Consider the following 18307-nt stretch of genomic DNA (forward strand, 5'->3'; position numbering starts at 1 on the left):
TCCCTGCTACTCGTGTGCATGGTGTCAGAGGAGGGACTCATCACTTTCTGTATATGTATTGGACAGTAATATAAAATCCAGTCCAACAGTCGCCCCTTTGCCTCTAGTTATTTAACAGCAGTATAAACCCTGCTCAGATCTTCGTGTTTTTCTCTCATGTTGTCAATTGCTTAGCTTGTGCCATGTATTCTCTGCAAATCTCAAAGATTCATATAAAATGCCCTAAACATTTGCCCCACTTTCTCTCTACTTGTCTGTTTCTAAGTGATATGCCCTGAGTTTTTCCTTTTCTCTAATTATAAAATACAAAAAAAAATAAATCTCAGATTTACACCTTTTCTCAGATTCTTGAATATGCATATAAAATGTGTCCAGTTGTTGCCCATTTCCTCTTTATTCATTTATCAAATATTGATGGGAAATACACTCAGATTTTACCTCATATCAACAACTGATATAAAATCCCTCTGATGTTCCAATTTCTGCTCACTAATTCACAAAAATGGATCCCAAATCCCTCTGATTTCCACCCTTTCTCTTTCATTTCTGAACACTGATCTCAAATCTCAGGTTTTCCCTCTTTCTATGTAATCATCAAATGTCAATTAAAAATCCTCTCAGGTTCGGGACTGTTTCCCATGTCTCTAAATACCAGCAACTTCTTCATTGGGGGGAACCTGTTGCCCTGAGTCATTCTCCATCCTGGTTGTTGCAGGGAGTTAAATTGCCTAGTGATCATCTTTCCCTTCTCCTTTGAGAATCATTTCTTCCTCCTTTATCTCTGTTAAAATGTTTGCCGATGAAAGAGAACAGCCACATATTTAATACAGATCAAAGCCAGAGACCACCCCATGTTTGGGGATCAGTGGTTCCCAGCTGATAACAGGAGAGTTGGCTGAATTCTATTCTTTTCTTTTCTTTTCTCTAGCTGACACGGGATGAGGAGGTCTCTCTGAATGCAGTGTGGGTCCAAAAGTTTCTCAAACCCCATGACAAATGCTCTCCATGAGGGGTTGCTTCCCATAGTGCTAAGATGTAGCCACCCTGGGGTGGATCCATAATGGCCATTATTTGCTAGTGACAGGCCATGGAAGTTTCTTACCTTTCTTACCCTCCAGGCCTTCCATTCTCCTGTTAAAGAAGCAGCCCCCAGGGCTCCCTCTGCCTGTGTGACTGGCCAGCAGGGGGCAGTGGTCACTTTCTAGCCACATATCAGACACTGTGAGGTAACCCTGTTGCTCTGGGGGAAGGGGTGTCTGTGTGAGGAGATTGCAGGATATGAAGGGGCATTGTGGTAGGGGGAGGTGTTTGGGTGGATGTCAGGGGGTACCCTAGTCAGGTTGGTGGGTTCTGGAGGTTTGGGGTTTTGGGGGGGTGGTTCTGATGTGCGCAGCCCTGAGGCTATGGGTTCTGAAGGTGGATATTACTGGGATCCTGTTGGCTGCAGAACAGCAGGGGTGGGTGTCTCTTGGGGAGGCGGGACAGGGGGTGAGAGGGAGCCTGGTGCTGTGCCGGGGCTCTGTCTGGGCTTCCCCAGCATTGGGATTGTTGCAATGCCCAGTGCACAGAGCTGGGGGAGGGGATCCCTGGCGCTGGGTCAGGGGATGCCAGACAAGCAGAGTGAGGGGTCCCACTGTAAAGCATTAGAGGGTCCTGCTGGGTGGAGGAGGGGGTCCCAGACAAATGGCATGGCAGATCCTGCTCGTGGGGGGGAAGGGGGAGTCCTAGGCAGGCAGTGTGGGACTAAGTTCTCAGTGGGCGAGTCCCTGGCTACTGCGGGCTCTTGGTGGGGGGAACCTTTTGGGATTCCCAACCTGACAGTCATGGTCTGGTGGGGATTCCCTGGCCGGTGAGGCTTTGAAGAGTATCTGGTGTCCCTGGCCAGGGACTCTGGAGGCTGCATCCCAGGGAATATCTGGTGGGACCCTGGCTGTGGGCTCTGGGAACTTCTTCTAACTATGATCCTTCTCTCTGATCAACTTGTGCCAGAGTCCTGCCTCCAAGCACTGCCTGGCATTCCCCACTCACATGCCCTGTCACTGTGATAACTTTCTATCCACTTATTAGACACTGTTCATGTGAAATCACAGATTTTGCTTTTCTCCTCTTTTGAAAACTGCAGGAACTTTCGATTCTGTTTGGAAAATTTGTGCCCTCAGTCCTTGTCCTCTATCGGGGGGATGAGGGAGGTGGGAAGGGGGTCAGCACTGCCACACAGTGGTCTCTTCCACAGCGTTCTGGACTCATTCTTTCTGAAATCTGATTTCATTGAGACCAATGTTAATCCAGAGTCACTGTATGGAGAGACAAGAAGTAACTTCAGATGGACAGTGGGACGAATGAGATCAGCAATTCTCCCTGTGAGGAGAGGCTCTCATTAGCTGCTCTCCCCAGAGGGCTAAAGGAGGGAAGCTGCTCAAATGCTCTGTCCCTCTCTTCTCAGGATACTGGGGTTCAGCTTCCTGGGTCAGACACTGCAGCCGCCATTGTGATCTGGGAGACCAGGCTTGGCAGCTGCTACTCCCCCAGTGGGGGTTCTGTGCTGGGAAGTGGCCTTAATTAAAGCTGCTTCTCTGCCTAGCTCGGGATGACTTTCTCCAGCTGGTACGAGCCCCCCTAGGGCAGCCCGGGCCCTGTTAATACTAAATTCTGATCCAGACATTCCAAGTAACTGAAAGAAACAAAGGGAAAATGTTGGGGGTCTGGCCTTAAAATGACTCTACACCAACAGACCCCCCTCATTTCTCGTCCAATTAGCAATTGCAGGAGTAAATCCAGCCATGGGGGAGCAAACTACCCAGGAATGGGACTTTCCTACCAGACGGGCAGGGAAAGGGGACAGAGAAAAGGAGATAGAAGGAGAAAAGAGTTTTGAGAGAGATTTCCAGATCTCTAACCTGCCCAGACAGATGTATTACTGCACCCTGGATAGAATCACTTTCCTGTGGACAAGATGAGGCTCAGACAGAGGAAAACCCAGTTCATGACTCCATATCCCTCCTGCTGGGGTGTGGCAGCCATGGAGTCAGTGTCAGAGGGAATCGTTGAAAGTGACTCCTTTGGTTCTGCTTTTTTCTAGCCTTGTGTTCAGAGACTGTTATGGGATGGAGGGAGGGAGAAGGGAGGTTAAAAATGTCACTGTGGGTTTAGCCTGGCAGGAGCGGCCAGGTCTACACTGTGTAAAGAGCTCAAGCCTTTTCTCAGCATGGCAAACTCTAGGGTGTCTGTCTGCAGAAAGGGTGCCTGGGGGAATCATGCTGTGAAATTAATTAAAGCCTGTTCTTCACAACTGCCCTTCTCACCCTGCCAGGCTGCAGAATAATGTCTATGTTTCGCTCCAGTTCATCCCGTCTTCTCATTGGACTGGTTAGAGAAATGACTGCAGAGGAGCCAGTTCCGGTAGGTATTATCAGAGGGTTGCTGGTGGGTTCCTCCAGGAGGGAGACGGACAGCAAATACATGGGAGATGGGAAGGTTTGCACAGTCTGGTTTGGAGGAAATGCACAGGGTGGAGAAAGGGAGGAGGACAGGGGTGTGCTAAACCTGCTGGGAGTTATTTAATAAGTGGCCTAGATTCTAGGAACAGACCCATGAGGTTCGGCAGTGGAAATGCTCTAGTTTGTGGAGCAGAAGATAACCCAGCTACATGGGGCTGGGAAAACTGACCAGACTCATAGTGCTGGAGCCTGACCTGACTAACGAGCGGCTACTGTGAGATATGAAGGGGGCACCCACCAGTCAGGCTTAGGGGAGATTCCCCTCCCTTCACATCCAGCTCTTCAGAATGGGGAGGTGATTGGGCTTCCTACCAGGGAGCTCTCCCTGGACCCTGCTAGGGGCTCTGTCTCCTGAATCAGCCTGTGGCTATTAGGTGTGTGATGGATCTGCTGGCAGAGAGGAGGGGCTCTCTCTTTGTTCCCTCACCCTAGAGTTTCCTGGATGCTCTGAGCAGGTTGGGGGTGGGACTCTGACTGCAATCCACCCAGAGTTTCTGTTTGGCTCCCGTCCCCATGTATAGGGGACTGTGAGTGGGTCAGCAGGTACTGAGTGTTGGACTTTCGCTCTTTTAGGGGCCGGTGACCTTTGAGGAGGTGGCTGTGTATTTCACCAGGGAAGAGTGGGCTCTGCTGGACCCCACTCAGAGAGCTCTCTACAGGGATGTCATACAGCAGAACTATGAGAATGTGACCTCGCTGGGTAAGGGTTCCTGTCCCCTCAGTTCTTGGGAGGGGAAAAAAAGAGATATGGTTCACGCCAGCCACACAATGCCACCTCTACTCTGCCCTGTTTCTGCATCGCCCCAATATGCCACTGACACACACACTACCAGAGACCCTCCGCTGCTGCAGAGCACTTTGGGAACAGAGCACAGGAGCATTATCGCACAGCATCAAATATCTTCTGTTTGCTCAAGTAAAACTGAGGGTTAGATGCGGCATAATCAGCAGAAGCTTCCTACCCCTGACCTCACAAACCCTGAGCCTTCTCCACCCAGACCACAATTATGCTTGGGGTGTAACAAGCAGGCTGCTGGAGTCGGAGCTGCTGGTCCAGGGTTACTTATCACACAGACACTCCCTGCGTCCTTGAATGCTGGCTGGGAGTATCCAGAGAAGGAAGCTGAGTGGCGAATTTAGTGTTAGTGGGGCCCTGTGCTCAGCTTCATTTTAGGGGGTCCCTCTTTGGGACCCAGGCAAGAAAAAAACATTCTCTCTCATTTTCCTCCCACCCCCATTTTTCATTCTTTTGTTTTCTTCCTCCTGCTCCTATAAGTAATAGGAAGTAAATTAGGATAAAGTGAGGTGCCTTGATTGTTTTTGTAGTCTGAATTTTCCACAGACCACTTAAAAATCGCTGAGAGTCTCAGTGCACCACTTAATGATCTTTCCAAGTATTGTTTGTACTGTTAGCTAACTATTGTAAAACGCTTTGGATAAGAGCCCTTTATTAAAAATTAAAAACGTTGGAGTGCAGGGTCTGGCCAGGAGTTAGGGTGTGGGAGGGGGCTCAGGGCTGGGGCAGGTGGTTGGGGTGTGGAGCGCTTACCTGGAGCAGCTCCTGTTTCATGCGAGTGATGCAGGTGGCGATGTGGGGTGGGGGGGGGCAGGAGTCAGGATGAGGAGGAGGCTGTTTGGGAGGGGTGCAGGAGTCAGGGTTGGGGATGTGTGAGGGGTGGGGGGAAGGAGTTATGGGTGGTTGCAGGAATTAGGGAGGGCAGGGAACTGGGGTGTGTTTGAGAGGGGTGAAGGAGCAAGGGCTGGGGGTGTGAGAGAGGGTGCAGGAGTCAGTGAGGGCAGGGTGTTCAGAGTACAGGAGTCGGCTGGAGATGCAGGATCTGGGAGGGAATTAGGATGCAGGAGCTGGCAGGAGATTGGGGTGCAGGGTCTGGCTAGGTTTTAGGATGCAGGAGGGGGCTCAGGGTTGGGGCAGGACATTTGGGTGTGGAGTGCTTACCTGGAGCAGCTCCCATTTGGTGCGAGGGGTGCAGGTGGCAATGTGGGTATATGTTTGCAGGAGCTCGCATATTTGGTGCTCAGAGTGGGTGTGAGGATGTGAGGGTGCAGGAGTCAGGCATGGGGTGTGAGGGCTGGGTATGTGGTCGAGGTTGCTGGAGTCGGAGCTGGGGGTGTGGACTGAGGCCCTGAGGGTGCTCCCAACCTCCTACCCTGAGTGGCTCACAGAGGGGCTGGGGGTGGGGAGGTATGTGATAGGGGGGTGCTTTGTTAAGCAGTGAGCAAGTGACAGGGAGCTTTGTGAACAGGGCTGCTAACAGGGATTTTAGTGAGGGAGTTTGGAAGGGGGCGAGGTACTCTTGCCATTCTTTAAGAAGTTTAAGCTATAATACAAACTTCTTGATTGAAACAAAAACTCTCTTGTTAACGTAGGTAGCTGTAAGAAAGAATGCAGGCAGAAGCCCAGCAGCAGAGTGGGGGCTATCCTGTTTATTGCACTCAATGTAGCATGTATGATTACCTGCCCTATGGGTGGGTGGCTTATGCGTGCATTTGGTGCAAGGAGCTCCTGGCCCTCAGAGACGGCGTAGAGGCTTTGGAGGCCAGGGTGGTGCAACTGGAGACGCTAAGGGAGGCAGAGAAGTATGTTGATGAGGCTTTCCAGGACACTGTAGATTCCTCCCACCTCCGCTCAGACAGCCACTGCACTGTTGAGGAGGATGAAAGGCCCAGGGAAGCAGAGCAGTCAATGGGAGCAGAGGGAAACCTTCCCATAGTTGGGACCCTCCTTCCAGATGGTGTTGGGGTAACTCTTGCACTGAGGTTATCTCCCTGGGGAGGGAACTCCAGTCATTAAGAAAAGGCAGCTGTTAGTAATGGGAGATTTGATCATTAGAAACAAGGATAGCTGAGTTTGTGATGACTGGGAGAACTGTATGGTGACTTGCCTGCCTGGTGCAAAGGTTGCTGATTTCTCGAGGCATCTAGATAGATTTATGTGTAGTGCTCGGGAGGAGCCGGTGTCTGTGGTATATGTAGGCACCAATGACATAAGGAACAGTAGGCGAGATGTCCTGGAGACTAAATTTAGTCTGCTTGGAAAGAGACTGAAATCTGGGACCTCTATGGTGGCATTCTCAGAAATGTTTCCAGTTCCATGCACAGGGCCAGGTATGCAGGCAGAGCTTCAGAATCTCAATGCGTGGATGAGATGATGGTCTAGAGAGGAGGGGTTTAGATTTATTAGAAACTGGGGAAACTCAGGGGATGGGGGAGCCTATTCAGGAAAGATGGGCTCCACCTAAACCAAAGTGGAACTGGATTGCTGGCACTTAACATTCAAAAGATTGCAGAACAGTTTTTAAACTAAGAGATGGGGGAAAGCCAATGGCTGCAGAAGAGCTCGTGGATTGGACAGAGACTTGTCTTAGAGAAGAATCTAATGATAGAGATTTTTCTAGTTTTAGTCAGGAAGAGAGGCTGGAAGAGGATAAAGTAAGGGCCAGATCAGACGAGAAGCATTCACACACACAAGAATCTGACACATCAGAAAAGGGCAGACGAATAAACAGTAACAAGTTTTTAAAGTGCTTGTACACAAATGCTAGAAGTCTAAATAATAAGATGGGTGAACTGCCTCGTGTTAAAAGAGGATATTGACATAATAGGCATCACAGAAACCTGGTGGAGTGAGGACAATCAATGGGACACAATCATTCCAGGGTACAAAATATATCTGAAGGACAGAGCAGGTCATACTTGGGGAGTAGGGAGGGGAGTGGCACTGTATGTTAAAGAAAATGTAGACCCGAAGTACAAACCGCATGTTCGATAGAGTTCTGAAGGAACTCAAATGTGAAATTGGGGAACTATTAGCTATGATTTGTAACCTGTCCTTCAAATCAGCTTCTGTATGCAATGACTGGAAGATTGCTAATGTAACGCCAATATTTAAAAAGGGCTGTAGAGGTGATCCTGGCAATTACAGACCAGGAAGTCTAACGTCTGTACCAGGCAAATTAGTTGAAACAACAGTAAAGAGTAAAATTGTCAGGCACAGAGAAGAACAAAAATTGTTGAGCAAAAGTCAACATGGTTTCTGTAAAGGGAAATCATGTCTTACTAGTCTATTAGAATTCTTTTGAAGGGGTCATCAAACATGTAGACAAGGGGGATCCAGTGGACATAGTGTACTTAGATGTCCAGAAAGCCTTTGACAAGATCCCTCACCAAAGGCTCTTATATAAATTAAGCTGTCATGGGATAAAAAGGAATGGTCCTGTTCATGTGTATTAGAACTAGGTAAAAGCAGTCCGAACAAAGGAGGAATAAATGGTAAACTTCAGAATGGAGAGGGAGTAACTAGTGGTTGTTTTCCCCAAGGTTCAGTTAGGACCAATGCCTATCAACTTATCATAATCGCATCTGCGAGAACAGGGTGTGAACCAGTGACGGGTGGCCAGTTTGCGGATGATACTAAACTACTCAAGATTAGTTAAGACCAAAGCAGGATTGTGAAGAACTTCAAAAAGAATCTCACAAACTAAGTGGTTGGGCAACAAATGGCAAATGAAATTAATGGTGTAAGTGTCAAGTTAATGCCGCATGGAAAAGTTAACCCCAAACTATACTAACAATAGTGATGGGGGCAAAATTAGGGCTAATGGAGGAAAAAGATCTTTTTGTCATTGTGTAGTTCTATTGAAGACATCCGCAGGTGCGGCAGAAGTCAAAAAAGCAAAAAGATGTTAGTAATTATTTAAAAAAGAGCATAGACAAATTAATAATATAATATCGCTTATTGCCCCTTATGATAAATCTAATGGAAAGTGAGTGAGACTTAGACCCCATCATTTATATGTAGTATTTGCGGATTATGTTTTCCAGTGGGCTGCGAATATGTGTGACGTTTAGTGCTGCTGAGATCCTGCATTCAATAATATCCCTGCCCGTCCTGTTCCCTTTCTCCACTGAACCATGCCTCTATTTTCCAGCTTCCTTCAGGACTCTCTCTTTGGCCTGCTACATTACGAGTTTATACCAAAATTTAAGCAACATTAAACCGAATTACACATGCAATCCGCTACACAATGAAGCCCCTTTTATTTCATATACAAGGGACTCTTAATACCGCCTATCTGTACTCCTCCCTGACAAGGAGGTCAGCGCGCTTGGAAAATCGCTTTGCCATTCGAATGTTAGGGTTATGTGTGGCTGCAATCATGGTAATGGTCATGGCGGAGCTATCCCAGCAGTGCACATTGTGACCGCTTTGGACCAGCAATCGTGGAGTCGGATATCATGGCCAGGTAGCCCAGGAACAGGCCCTCCCGCGAACTTTTTGAATATTCATTCCTGTATATAAGACCCAGCATTGGATGAGCTCGTCAGGCACCAGGTGACCACGCAATGAAGCTCATCAGCACAGGTAACTATGTGCAGTCTGAGAATCGACAAGAAGAGCTCCAGCCATGGAGCTGCACGGGAAGTGACAGCCCTTGCAGGTAATATCTAAAACATTTACTTGAGTGTTGACCTGTGAGCTTTTCCATCTCTACGGTCTTACTGAGTGCGCAAATTGATTTTCTTGGTATCGTTTTGTGCCTACACTGAAGTAAAGCTTCAGTTGAGTCATTCTTGGGGGGATGGAGAAGGTTAAGGAGAAGATTCAGACGGAAATCTCTGTACCAATGCGACTTTATCTCTGATACAGCAAGATAAATTACTATCTTCATTAATGTGTACAAAAGATCTTAACTTTAACCCTTTAAAGAGATTCTTACGTGTGTCTTTGTAGAAAGAATGACCAAAAACAATGGTTGTTAGAGTGGACCAGTTTCTAACTCTCTCTCGCCATTATCTAAACTGACAAGACATATTTTTCTTCTTGTGGGTGGATACCATTTGCTTTGGGACTACATTGCATTTTCTTTGCTTTCAAGATTTGTTGCTACACATAGAGCGTTCCTTCAAAGGTTACATTGCATTATCAGCAGAGAATATGGAAAACTGCACAATTTCTAGCTGATTACAAACTTAAAGGAATTCTTTAACCAGCCTCTGTATTTTAATTGCTTCTTGCTGGGTTCTTCAACCAAAGTCTACCAGCTAAATTTACACAACCATATTCAGCTGCTGAAGAAACTGCGAGATCAGTCAGAGGCTGCCAAAACTTCCTGCTTCCTTTGTTGAGCATCTGTTATTGATAAAATAGTAAAACAATTTATTTTTCTGAATAATTCCCAAAGATTCATTCAGTGTTATTACGATCCTAAGGAATCTTAGACAGCACACAGACTCGTGTGAAAGTTAAGGAGCTCAGACAAGCCTACCAGAAAACCAAAGAAGCAAACGGAAGGTCCGGGGCAGGGCTGCAAACATGCTGCTTCTACGCTGAGCTGCATGCAATTCTAGGGGGGTCCGTCACCACTATCCCATCCCTGGCCATGAATTCCGAGGTGGGAGTGGTAATCTCAACCATGCCCGAGCAGTCTGCGGACAGGGAAGATGAGGAGAAGAGGAGGACGAGCTTGCAGAGAGCACACAGCACTCCATTCTCCCCAACAGCCAGGACCTTTTTCTCAGCCTGACAGAATTACCCTCCGAAGCCATATCCCAGACAATAAAGCCATGGAAGGGACCTCTGGTGAGTATACCTTTTGTAAATATAAAACGTGGTTTAAAAGTAAGGGTTTTTTAATGATTAATTTGCCCTGAGGACTTGGGATGCATTGCATGACAAAGCCTAGCTGCGTATGATCCTGGGGTTTGCGGGCATTCAAGCAACATCTGTTCTTTATCTCGCTATGTTATCCTCAGGAGAATGATATCATTCATGGTAATCTGGTTGAAATACAGGAATTTATTTAAGGGGACAGAGATGGCTATTCCTACTGGGCTGTTTGTGGCTTAAAAGAAATCCTTCCCTGCTGTTAGCCAAGCGGAGGGTGGTGTGATTGGCGCTGAGCTTTTTTGCGTTTGGCTAGCAGGGATCTTCCCTGCTACCAGCCACGCGGTGGGGGGAGGGGTAAAGCAATCATCCCAGAGAATTGGATGCGGGGTGGGGTCCTGGTGCTACATGTTAACAGGAAAGAAGCAGCACTCAACAGGCTTTACTTGCGATTTGGGAAAGGAGGGGGCTGGATATATGAAGGCTGCAGAAGCCGAAAGACAATGGCTTACCATGGCCGCATGCAAGCCGAATTCTGCTGCCTGGACGTGCGTCTGTGATCTCTAACATCAAAGCCACAGGCACTCAGTATTAAGATGCAAAATGCGACCTTGTATTGAAATCACATGTGCTATGTAAGGTGTATAGTGTTGTTCACCGTGAAAGAGTATAACCATTGTTCTGTAAAATGTATTTTTTAAATACTTCTCTCCATTGCTTCCCTCCCTCATGCAGCTTCAAATTTTTCAAGTCTCTCTCCTCCTTCCCAAAGTCTATCTCGGATAAGGCAGCGGAAAAAAAAGACACAAGACGAAATGTTCTCAGAAATCATGGAAGTGACCCGCAATGAAAGAGCTTATCTAAATGAGTGGAGGGACATGGTATCAAAGTACAGGAAAGATGCCAGTGACCTTGAGGGCAGGAGGGACGAACGTGAGGGCAGGAGGGACGCTCGAGATGAGAGGTGGCAGCAGGAAGATCAGAGGTGTTGGGATGCAACTCGGGGGCTGCTGCGTGATCAAACTGACATGCTCTGGCGTCTGGTGGAGCTTCAGGAATGGCAGCAGGATCACAGCGTGCGGCTGCAGCCCCTGTATAACCACCCTCTCCTCTCACCATGTTCCTTAGCCTCCTCACCCACCAGATGAGTAAGAATGGGTGGGGGGAGGCTCCGTGCACCCGCCCATTCCATCTCAGTGGACAACCCAACCAAAAGGCTGTCATTTATTTTGAAATTTTTTAGTGGCCTTTTCCTTCCCTCCTATCCTTCTCCCAAACCACACGCGGGCTACCTTGTCAGTTCTCTCCCTCTTTTTATAATGAATTAATAAAGAATACATGATTTTTAAATGAGTGACTTTATTTCCTCAGAAAGTAAGTTGTGATCGAAGGGGGAGCGTGGGAGATCCTCCCCTCCCTTCATTTATCACTTTATGGCTTTGAGGTACATTTGAAAAGACATAATCTACTGAATATCTCCTTAAATGTGTAGCAACATGTATGTAAGTATGAGATTTACGTATGATGTTACTGAAAAGGTGCAACCTAACCCTAAGTTCCTCAGAGACAGCAAGGCAAACAGCTGGTCAAATAGCCATTCTCCAAGGAGGGAAGGTGTGAAGACAACTTACATTCCATCACAGGGACCACTTGAAGCTCCTATCTACGACAGCCTGTCACCATGACTCAGCTGAGAACTGAATGTTTTCTAGTACAAAGGATGAATTATAAAAGAGGGAGGAAAATGCATGAGACTCTCTCTCTCCCTTTTCCTCTGCTCATGACAACTCCTGAAGAACTGAATGTGGGCAGCAGGGGCGGGTTAGGGGAGTCCTGGCTGAAAGGAAAGCCAGGCTGTCTCAGCACATGGTGAGAGAAACATTTGTTTTACATCCAGTTTAGCTTGTTAAGTTAAATATTAGTTTGTGTTTCTCTTGCATTTCTTTTGTAAACAAGTCTGACTTTTATGCCTCATTACTTGCAGTCACTGAAAATTTTTTTTCAGTAGTTAACAATCTTGGTATTGTTTTATCTAACCAGTGTGGTTGGATTAAAGTGTGTTGGAAACTCCATTTGGAATAACCAGGCTGGTGCATGTCATTTTCCATTGAGAAATAATAGATTTCATATGAGCTCCCATTGTTCAGTAGTGTGCTGGACAGGACAAGATGCACATTTCTGGAGGATGTCTGGAGCAGGAATTTTCTGGGGTTCTCCTGTGAGGTACTGTCATTCGGGAGTTGGACTAGCAGCACTCAAAAACTATGTAGTGGGAGCGAGTTACATGCTGGAGACTGCGTGTTAACTGCCAAGAGTGGCTGCTCTCACGTAGTAGAGCAGTGTAAAGGCACCCAGCCTGGAACTGAGGGACACAGCTGTTCAACATCCAGATTGTACTGTGCTTAACGTCACAGACACTCAATTTCAAAGTCTCCTAAAACACAGAGAAAGTAAATCCACGTCCCAGAAATCGAAGTCTCCAGACAGAGGGCAAGTCTCCCTGGTTCTGCTTCTTGCTGACAGAAGAGGTCCAGAGACAAAGAAGAGAGAGTCCCAGGGAAGCTGGAAACATAAGGTGGGCTCAGTGGAAAAGGGAACAGGAAGGGCAGGGATATTACTTCAATGCAGGATCTCAGCAGTACTAGATGTAGGATAGCACATAGTGCAGCCTATTGGAAACAATCCCAAATATACATAGATGTAGGGTCTAAATTAGTTATTTCCACTTGATTTATATAAGGGCAATAAGATAGAACTCGAATATCCCTCTTTAAAAATTCCTAATATCCTGTTTGCCTTTTTGACTTCGCTGCAACAGCTGGATGTCTTCAGAGAACTATCCACAATGACAAAAAGATCTTTTTCCTGATTAGTTGTAGGTAAATTAGCCCCATCATATGTATATATACTTGGGGTTATTTTTTCCCCATGTGCATTACTTTACATTTATCCAATCAAATTTCATTTGCCACTTTGTTGCCCAATCACTTAGTTTTGTGAGATCTTTTGAAGTTCTTCACAGTCTGCTTTGGTCTTAACTATCTTGAGCAGTTTAGTATCATCTGCAAACTTTGCCACCTCACTGTTTACCCCTTTCTCCAGATCATTTATGAATAAGTTGAATAGACTGTCCTAGGATTGCTCTTGGGGAACACCACTCTTTACTCCTCTTCATTTGGAAAGCAGCAGAGAATCCTGGACACCGTAAGACTAACTGACGTTTTGATCAGAGCTTTCGTGTGATACCACTTCGCAGATGAATTTTCCATACATTCATCTGACGAAGTGGGATTCACCACGAAAGCTAGATCCAAAGTCTGTTAGTCTTAAGGTGCCCAGGATTCTTGCTTGCTTTTACAGATTCAGACTAACACGCTACCCCTCTGATACTTCATCGGAAAATTTACCATTTATTCCTACCCTTTGTTCCCTGTCTTTTAACTAGTTCTCAATTCATGAAAGATCTCCCTCTTATCCCATGATAACTTAATTTATTAAGAGCCTTTGGTTAGACCTTGCCAAGCTTTCTGGAAATCAAGTACACTATGTCCACTGGATCCCCTTGTCCAGTTGGTGACACCTTCAAAGCTCTCATAAGACTAGAAGACATGATTTCCCTTACAGAAACCATGTTGACTTTTGCCCAACAAATTTTGTTCTTCTATGTCCTGACAATTTTATTCTTTACTACTGTTTCAACTAATTTGCCTGGCACAGACGTTAGACTTACCGGTCTGTAATTGCCAGGATCGCCTCTAGAGCCCTTTTGAAATATTGGCGTTAATTAGCAATCTTCCAGTCATTGGGTACAGAAGCTGATTTAAAGGACAGGTTACAAACCATAGCTATAGTTCCCCAATTTCACAATTTGAGTTCCTTCAGAACTCTTGGGTAAATACCATCTCGTTCCGGTGACTTCTTACAGTTAAGTTTATCAATTAGTTCCAAAACCACCTCTAGACTGAACTTCAATCTGTGGCAATTCCTCAGATTTGTCACCCACAAAAGGTTTGGAAATCTCCCTAATATCCTCAGCCATGAAGTGAAGCCAAAAATGCATTAGTTCTCGCAATGACTTTATGTCTTTAAGGGCTCCTTTTGTATCTCAATCTCCGGGCCCCACTGGCTTGAGCAGCTTCCTGCTTTTGATGTACTTAAAAACATTTTGTTATTACTTCGAGTTTTGGCTAGCTCTTCCTCAACTCCTTTTTGGCTTTTCTTATTACATTTTATCTCTCTCTTTTTATAAACACCGAGCCAGCCAGTTGGCTGTAAAATCTCTGTTGGTGTGAGTTCTCTGTTTGCTTTACCTCTAAAGGGTTTACAAGTCAACAGGGTTTAAAAAAAAAACAAAACAACATTGGGCCCACCTGACCAAAAGAGCCAATGGAAAGGCTAGAATTTTTTTAAATGAGGAAGTAACTTTCCCTTTGTCTGTTTTCCGGAGGAGACATGGAGTAGCAATGCTGTGTAAGGCTTGAACCAGGTATGAAAATTCATCTTCCATACCTAGAAGAAATGATTTGGATAGGGAATGTTTAACAGACACAATCAGGTTTATTTTTTATTTTGGCTTTTGGATCTCCTCTGTGTTATCCCAGATGCTTTTGTTTGCTTGTAAGCTGAACCCCAAGAAAGCTATTTTGGGTGCTTACAAAAATTGTTTCTTTTAAGATCTAGCAAAAGCCTAAGTTCCAGATGTATTGTTTTCCTTTTCAATTTTAATAATGTTTATCTCTTTTAAGAACAGGATTGGATTTTTGGTGTCCTAAGAGGTTTGTGCGTGTTATTTGATTATCTGGTAGTCACAGCTAATTTCTTTTATTTTCTTTCTCAGTTCTTTCCTGTAGGGGAGGTGAAAGGGCTTGAGGGTGCCCCAAAGGGAAGAATTCTCAAGTGCTCCTTCCTGGGTCCAAGGGTTTGGGGGTTTTTTTTTTTGCATTTGAGTGGTGACAGCATTTACCAAGCCGGGCAGAGAAAAGCTGTAACTTTGGGGGTTTAATACAAGCCTAGAGTGGCACGAATTAATCTTTAGAATCCTGGCGGGCCCCCACTTTCTGCATTCGGAGTGACAGAGTGGGAATTCAGCCCTGACACATACTATGAACAAAATTAATCATAATTTTGTAGAAGAGTGAACATAGGAGTTCAGACTTGCACAGTGTCTGTATGTGTGTTCCCAACATATATGTGGGTATTTCAGTCCCTCACGAGCAAGGTGTTTGGCATCTTCAAATACTTGGGGAACCGGTCCTGGGAATTCACTGGTTTATTAAGTGACACTGTATGGAATTGAGAGACACTTTATATTATCATTATTATTTTATTATAAATACCAATATGATGAAATTGCAATGAATCGTGCTAGATATGCCATGTAAGATGTCAATGAAAATGCTATGATTTTCGAAGTTTGATAATTTTGTTTCTATCTTTGTGTTGTGAGTTATAGATATGTAGGGTGTATCTGTATTCCAGACTTGTGTAGTGTTTCTGAGTGACACCCCCAGACATACTGGCTTCACTGTTGCCCAGCCTGTTCGATGGCCCATCCAGGGTCATCAGCCATACAATGAACCCATTGAAAGGATTAAGGGGATGCACCTATTGAGTCAGCAAGACATGCAAGAGTATGCCTGTAAGGCTTTTCCATGTCATGTGCTGTGAAGCTTGTGTTTGGGACACAGGAATTAGAAGCCACTTGGCAAAAGGAATATAAAGGGCAGCTGCATCATCTCCATTTTGTCTTCAATCCCTCTTCCTACTCTGGAGCAACTTCTCTATAAACTGAAGGCTTGAACAAAGGACTGAATAATGTGGATGTGTACCAGAGAGCCTTTCAAGCCAGAAACTCACCAACACTGCTAAGAACCAGATATATATATATTTCTGAATGTATCTGACTGCTTTCCCATTTAACAACTCCCTTTTTCTTTCTATCTTTTGTAATAAACCTTTAGTTTAGATGCTTTCTTGCTTATAAACCTTTAGTTTAGATGCTAAGGATTGGCTGGCATCGTAGTATTTTGGGTAAGATCCAAACCTATACTGACCTGGTAACGTGACTGACTCTGGGTCAGAAGAATACTTTGTTTATGTGAGCAGAGTTTTTAAATAATCTCTCACTGTGCTGGACCTAGGTGCTGACTGGGAGTCAGAGAACTGGAATGCAATGAAGGGGGGCGTGTGATTTCTTTATTCAGTTTCTCAATAACCAGCATGGGGGATCAGAAGCACAGTTTGTGACTGGTTGGTTAGTTTAACTTCTGTGTTAACTACCAGTTTTGGGAGCAACTGCTCTCCCTTTTTCAGCCTGCCCTGATCTTGGCCTTTTCATTGAGGACTGACCCAGGCACCCTGGGTCACACTAAGCACTGAAGTTAAATTAATAGAGTGTTTTTTATGACACAGTCATATGAAATCAACGGAACTCCTTTGTTTTCTTTTATCTGAGCAGGGTTTCCAGTTTCCAAACCTCATAGAATCTCCCAGCTGGAACAAGGAGAAGAGTCATGGGTCCTAGACCTCCAGGGTTCAGAGGAAAGATGGATCCTGAAAGCTCCCTGCACAGGTGAGGAAACATTAAACTAACTCAGAATCTGTAAATGCCTGAAAGAAACATCTGGGATGCCCTGCAAAGCCTTGGGGAGGTCTCTCAGTTCATTATTGTCCCTAGCAAGGGTCGCATCCTCAGGGTAAATATAGTTCATGGCTTCCTGTAGATCCTAGCACACCAGGCCATGGCTTCCTTCCTTCCCCCTGTGAATTTGGATGGGATGTGAATGCCAAATTGATCTCCTCTCACCTATTTATGGGAAGAGTTTGGAGGAGTTCAGTTCTTGTTTTTATTTGACCTCTCTCAAACACTTATATTGGTTTGGCCTTCCCCTTTCCATCCCTGTTTGAGGTTTCTGTCTCTATCACAGCAGGTGATGCAATGGTAGGTGAGAAAGAGGAGCAGAATTCTCAGCAGGAAAATGTCGAGCAAGTGGATAAACACAGAGAATTATTGCAAAGATCAAAAAGAAATGTGTCAAAGAGTCATGAGCAGAGAAAATCATGCAAGACTCAGCACAGACCAGAAAGAGAGCAGGGAAAGCAGCCAGGAGAGAAAATGGGTAAATTTATTTTCTGTCGGGGAACTCAGAAGAGCGTCGTGGAAACCACAACACAGCAGAAAATCCTCATGGGAAAGAGGAAAAATGCATGCTGTGAGTGTGGGAAATGCTTCTCTAGCAACTCAGCCCTTTTCTGTTCATGCAGAGAAATCCACACAGGGAGAGGCCTATGAAATGCAGTGAGTGTGGGAAAGCTTCACTTGCAGCTCAGGCCTTTCTCAACATCAGAGAATCCACACAGGGGAGGCCCTATGAATGCGTGAGTGTGGGAAAGCTTCACTAAGCTTTCAGCCTTTCACATCAGAGATCCACACAGGGAGAGGCTATGAATGCGTGAGTGTGGGAAAGCTTCTCTACAGCTCAGCCCTTTCTTCATCAGAGAATCCACACAGGGGAGAGACCTATGATGCAGTGAGTGTGGAAAGCTTCACTCAAGCTTTCCTCAACATCAGAAATCCACACAGGGGAGAGGCCCTATGAAATGCAGTGAGTGTGGAAAGCTTCATTCGCAGCTCAGCCTTTCTCATCGAGAATCCACACAGGGGAGAGGGCCTATGAATGCAGTGAGTGTGGGAAAGCTTCACTCAGCTTTCACTACTAACATCAGAATCCACACAGGGGAGAGGCCCTATGAATGCGTGAGTGTGTGGAAAAAGCTTCACTCAAAGCTTCAGCCTCTACATCCGAGATCACACAGGGAGAGGCCTATGAATGCGTGAGTGTGGGAAAAGCTTCTTTAGCAGCTCAGCCCTTTCTAACATCAGAGAATCCACACAGGGGAGAGGCCCTTTGAATGCAGTGAGTGTGGAAAAGCTTCACTCAGAAGCTTCACCTCTACGCATCAGAGAATCCACACAGGGAGAGGCCTATTGAATGCAGTGAGTGTGGGAAAAGCTTCATGTCAACCTTTCACTACCAATCAGAGATCCACACAGGAGAGAGCCCTATGAATGCAGTGAGTGTGGAAAACTTCATTACAAGCTCAGCCTTTCTAAACAGAGAATCCACACAGGGGAGAGGCCCTTATGAATGCAGTGAGTGTGGGAAAAGCTTCACTCAAGACTCCC

The 18307-nt window shown here is 45.7% G+C and overlaps 1 protein-coding gene and 1 long non-coding RNA gene across 11 annotated transcripts in view; both read left to right on the forward strand.

Moving 5' to 3' along the window:
* The window catches only part of LOC116833757 (uncharacterized), a 660803-nt gene that overhangs the window by 110324 nt on the left and 532172 nt on the right, over positions 1-18307 (forward strand). For 9 of the 10 annotated variants that reach the window (XM_075069521.1, XM_075069651.1, XM_075069487.1 and 6 more), the window contains one exon: positions 4071-4197. In XM_075069521.1, the coding sequence (XP_074925622.1) occupies positions 4071-4197 (127 nt within the window). Of the gene's footprint in view, positions 1-3310; positions 3400-4070; positions 4198-18307 lie in introns of all 10 variants that reach the window. The other variant, XM_075069363.1, reaches the window with a different exon arrangement.
* On the forward strand, positions 9758-11472 carry LOC116833875 (uncharacterized). The gene is made up of 2 exons (XR_004375804.2): positions 9758-10098; positions 10858-11472. It is a non-coding gene; the product is annotated as an uncharacterized LOC116833875 (long non-coding RNA).

Source organism: Chelonoidis abingdonii, chromosome 1 (genome assembly GCF_003597395.2).
Source record: "Chelonoidis abingdonii isolate Lonesome George chromosome 1, CheloAbing_2.0, whole genome shotgun sequence".
Lineage (NCBI taxonomy): Eukaryota > Metazoa > Chordata > Testudines > Testudinidae > Chelonoidis > Chelonoidis abingdonii.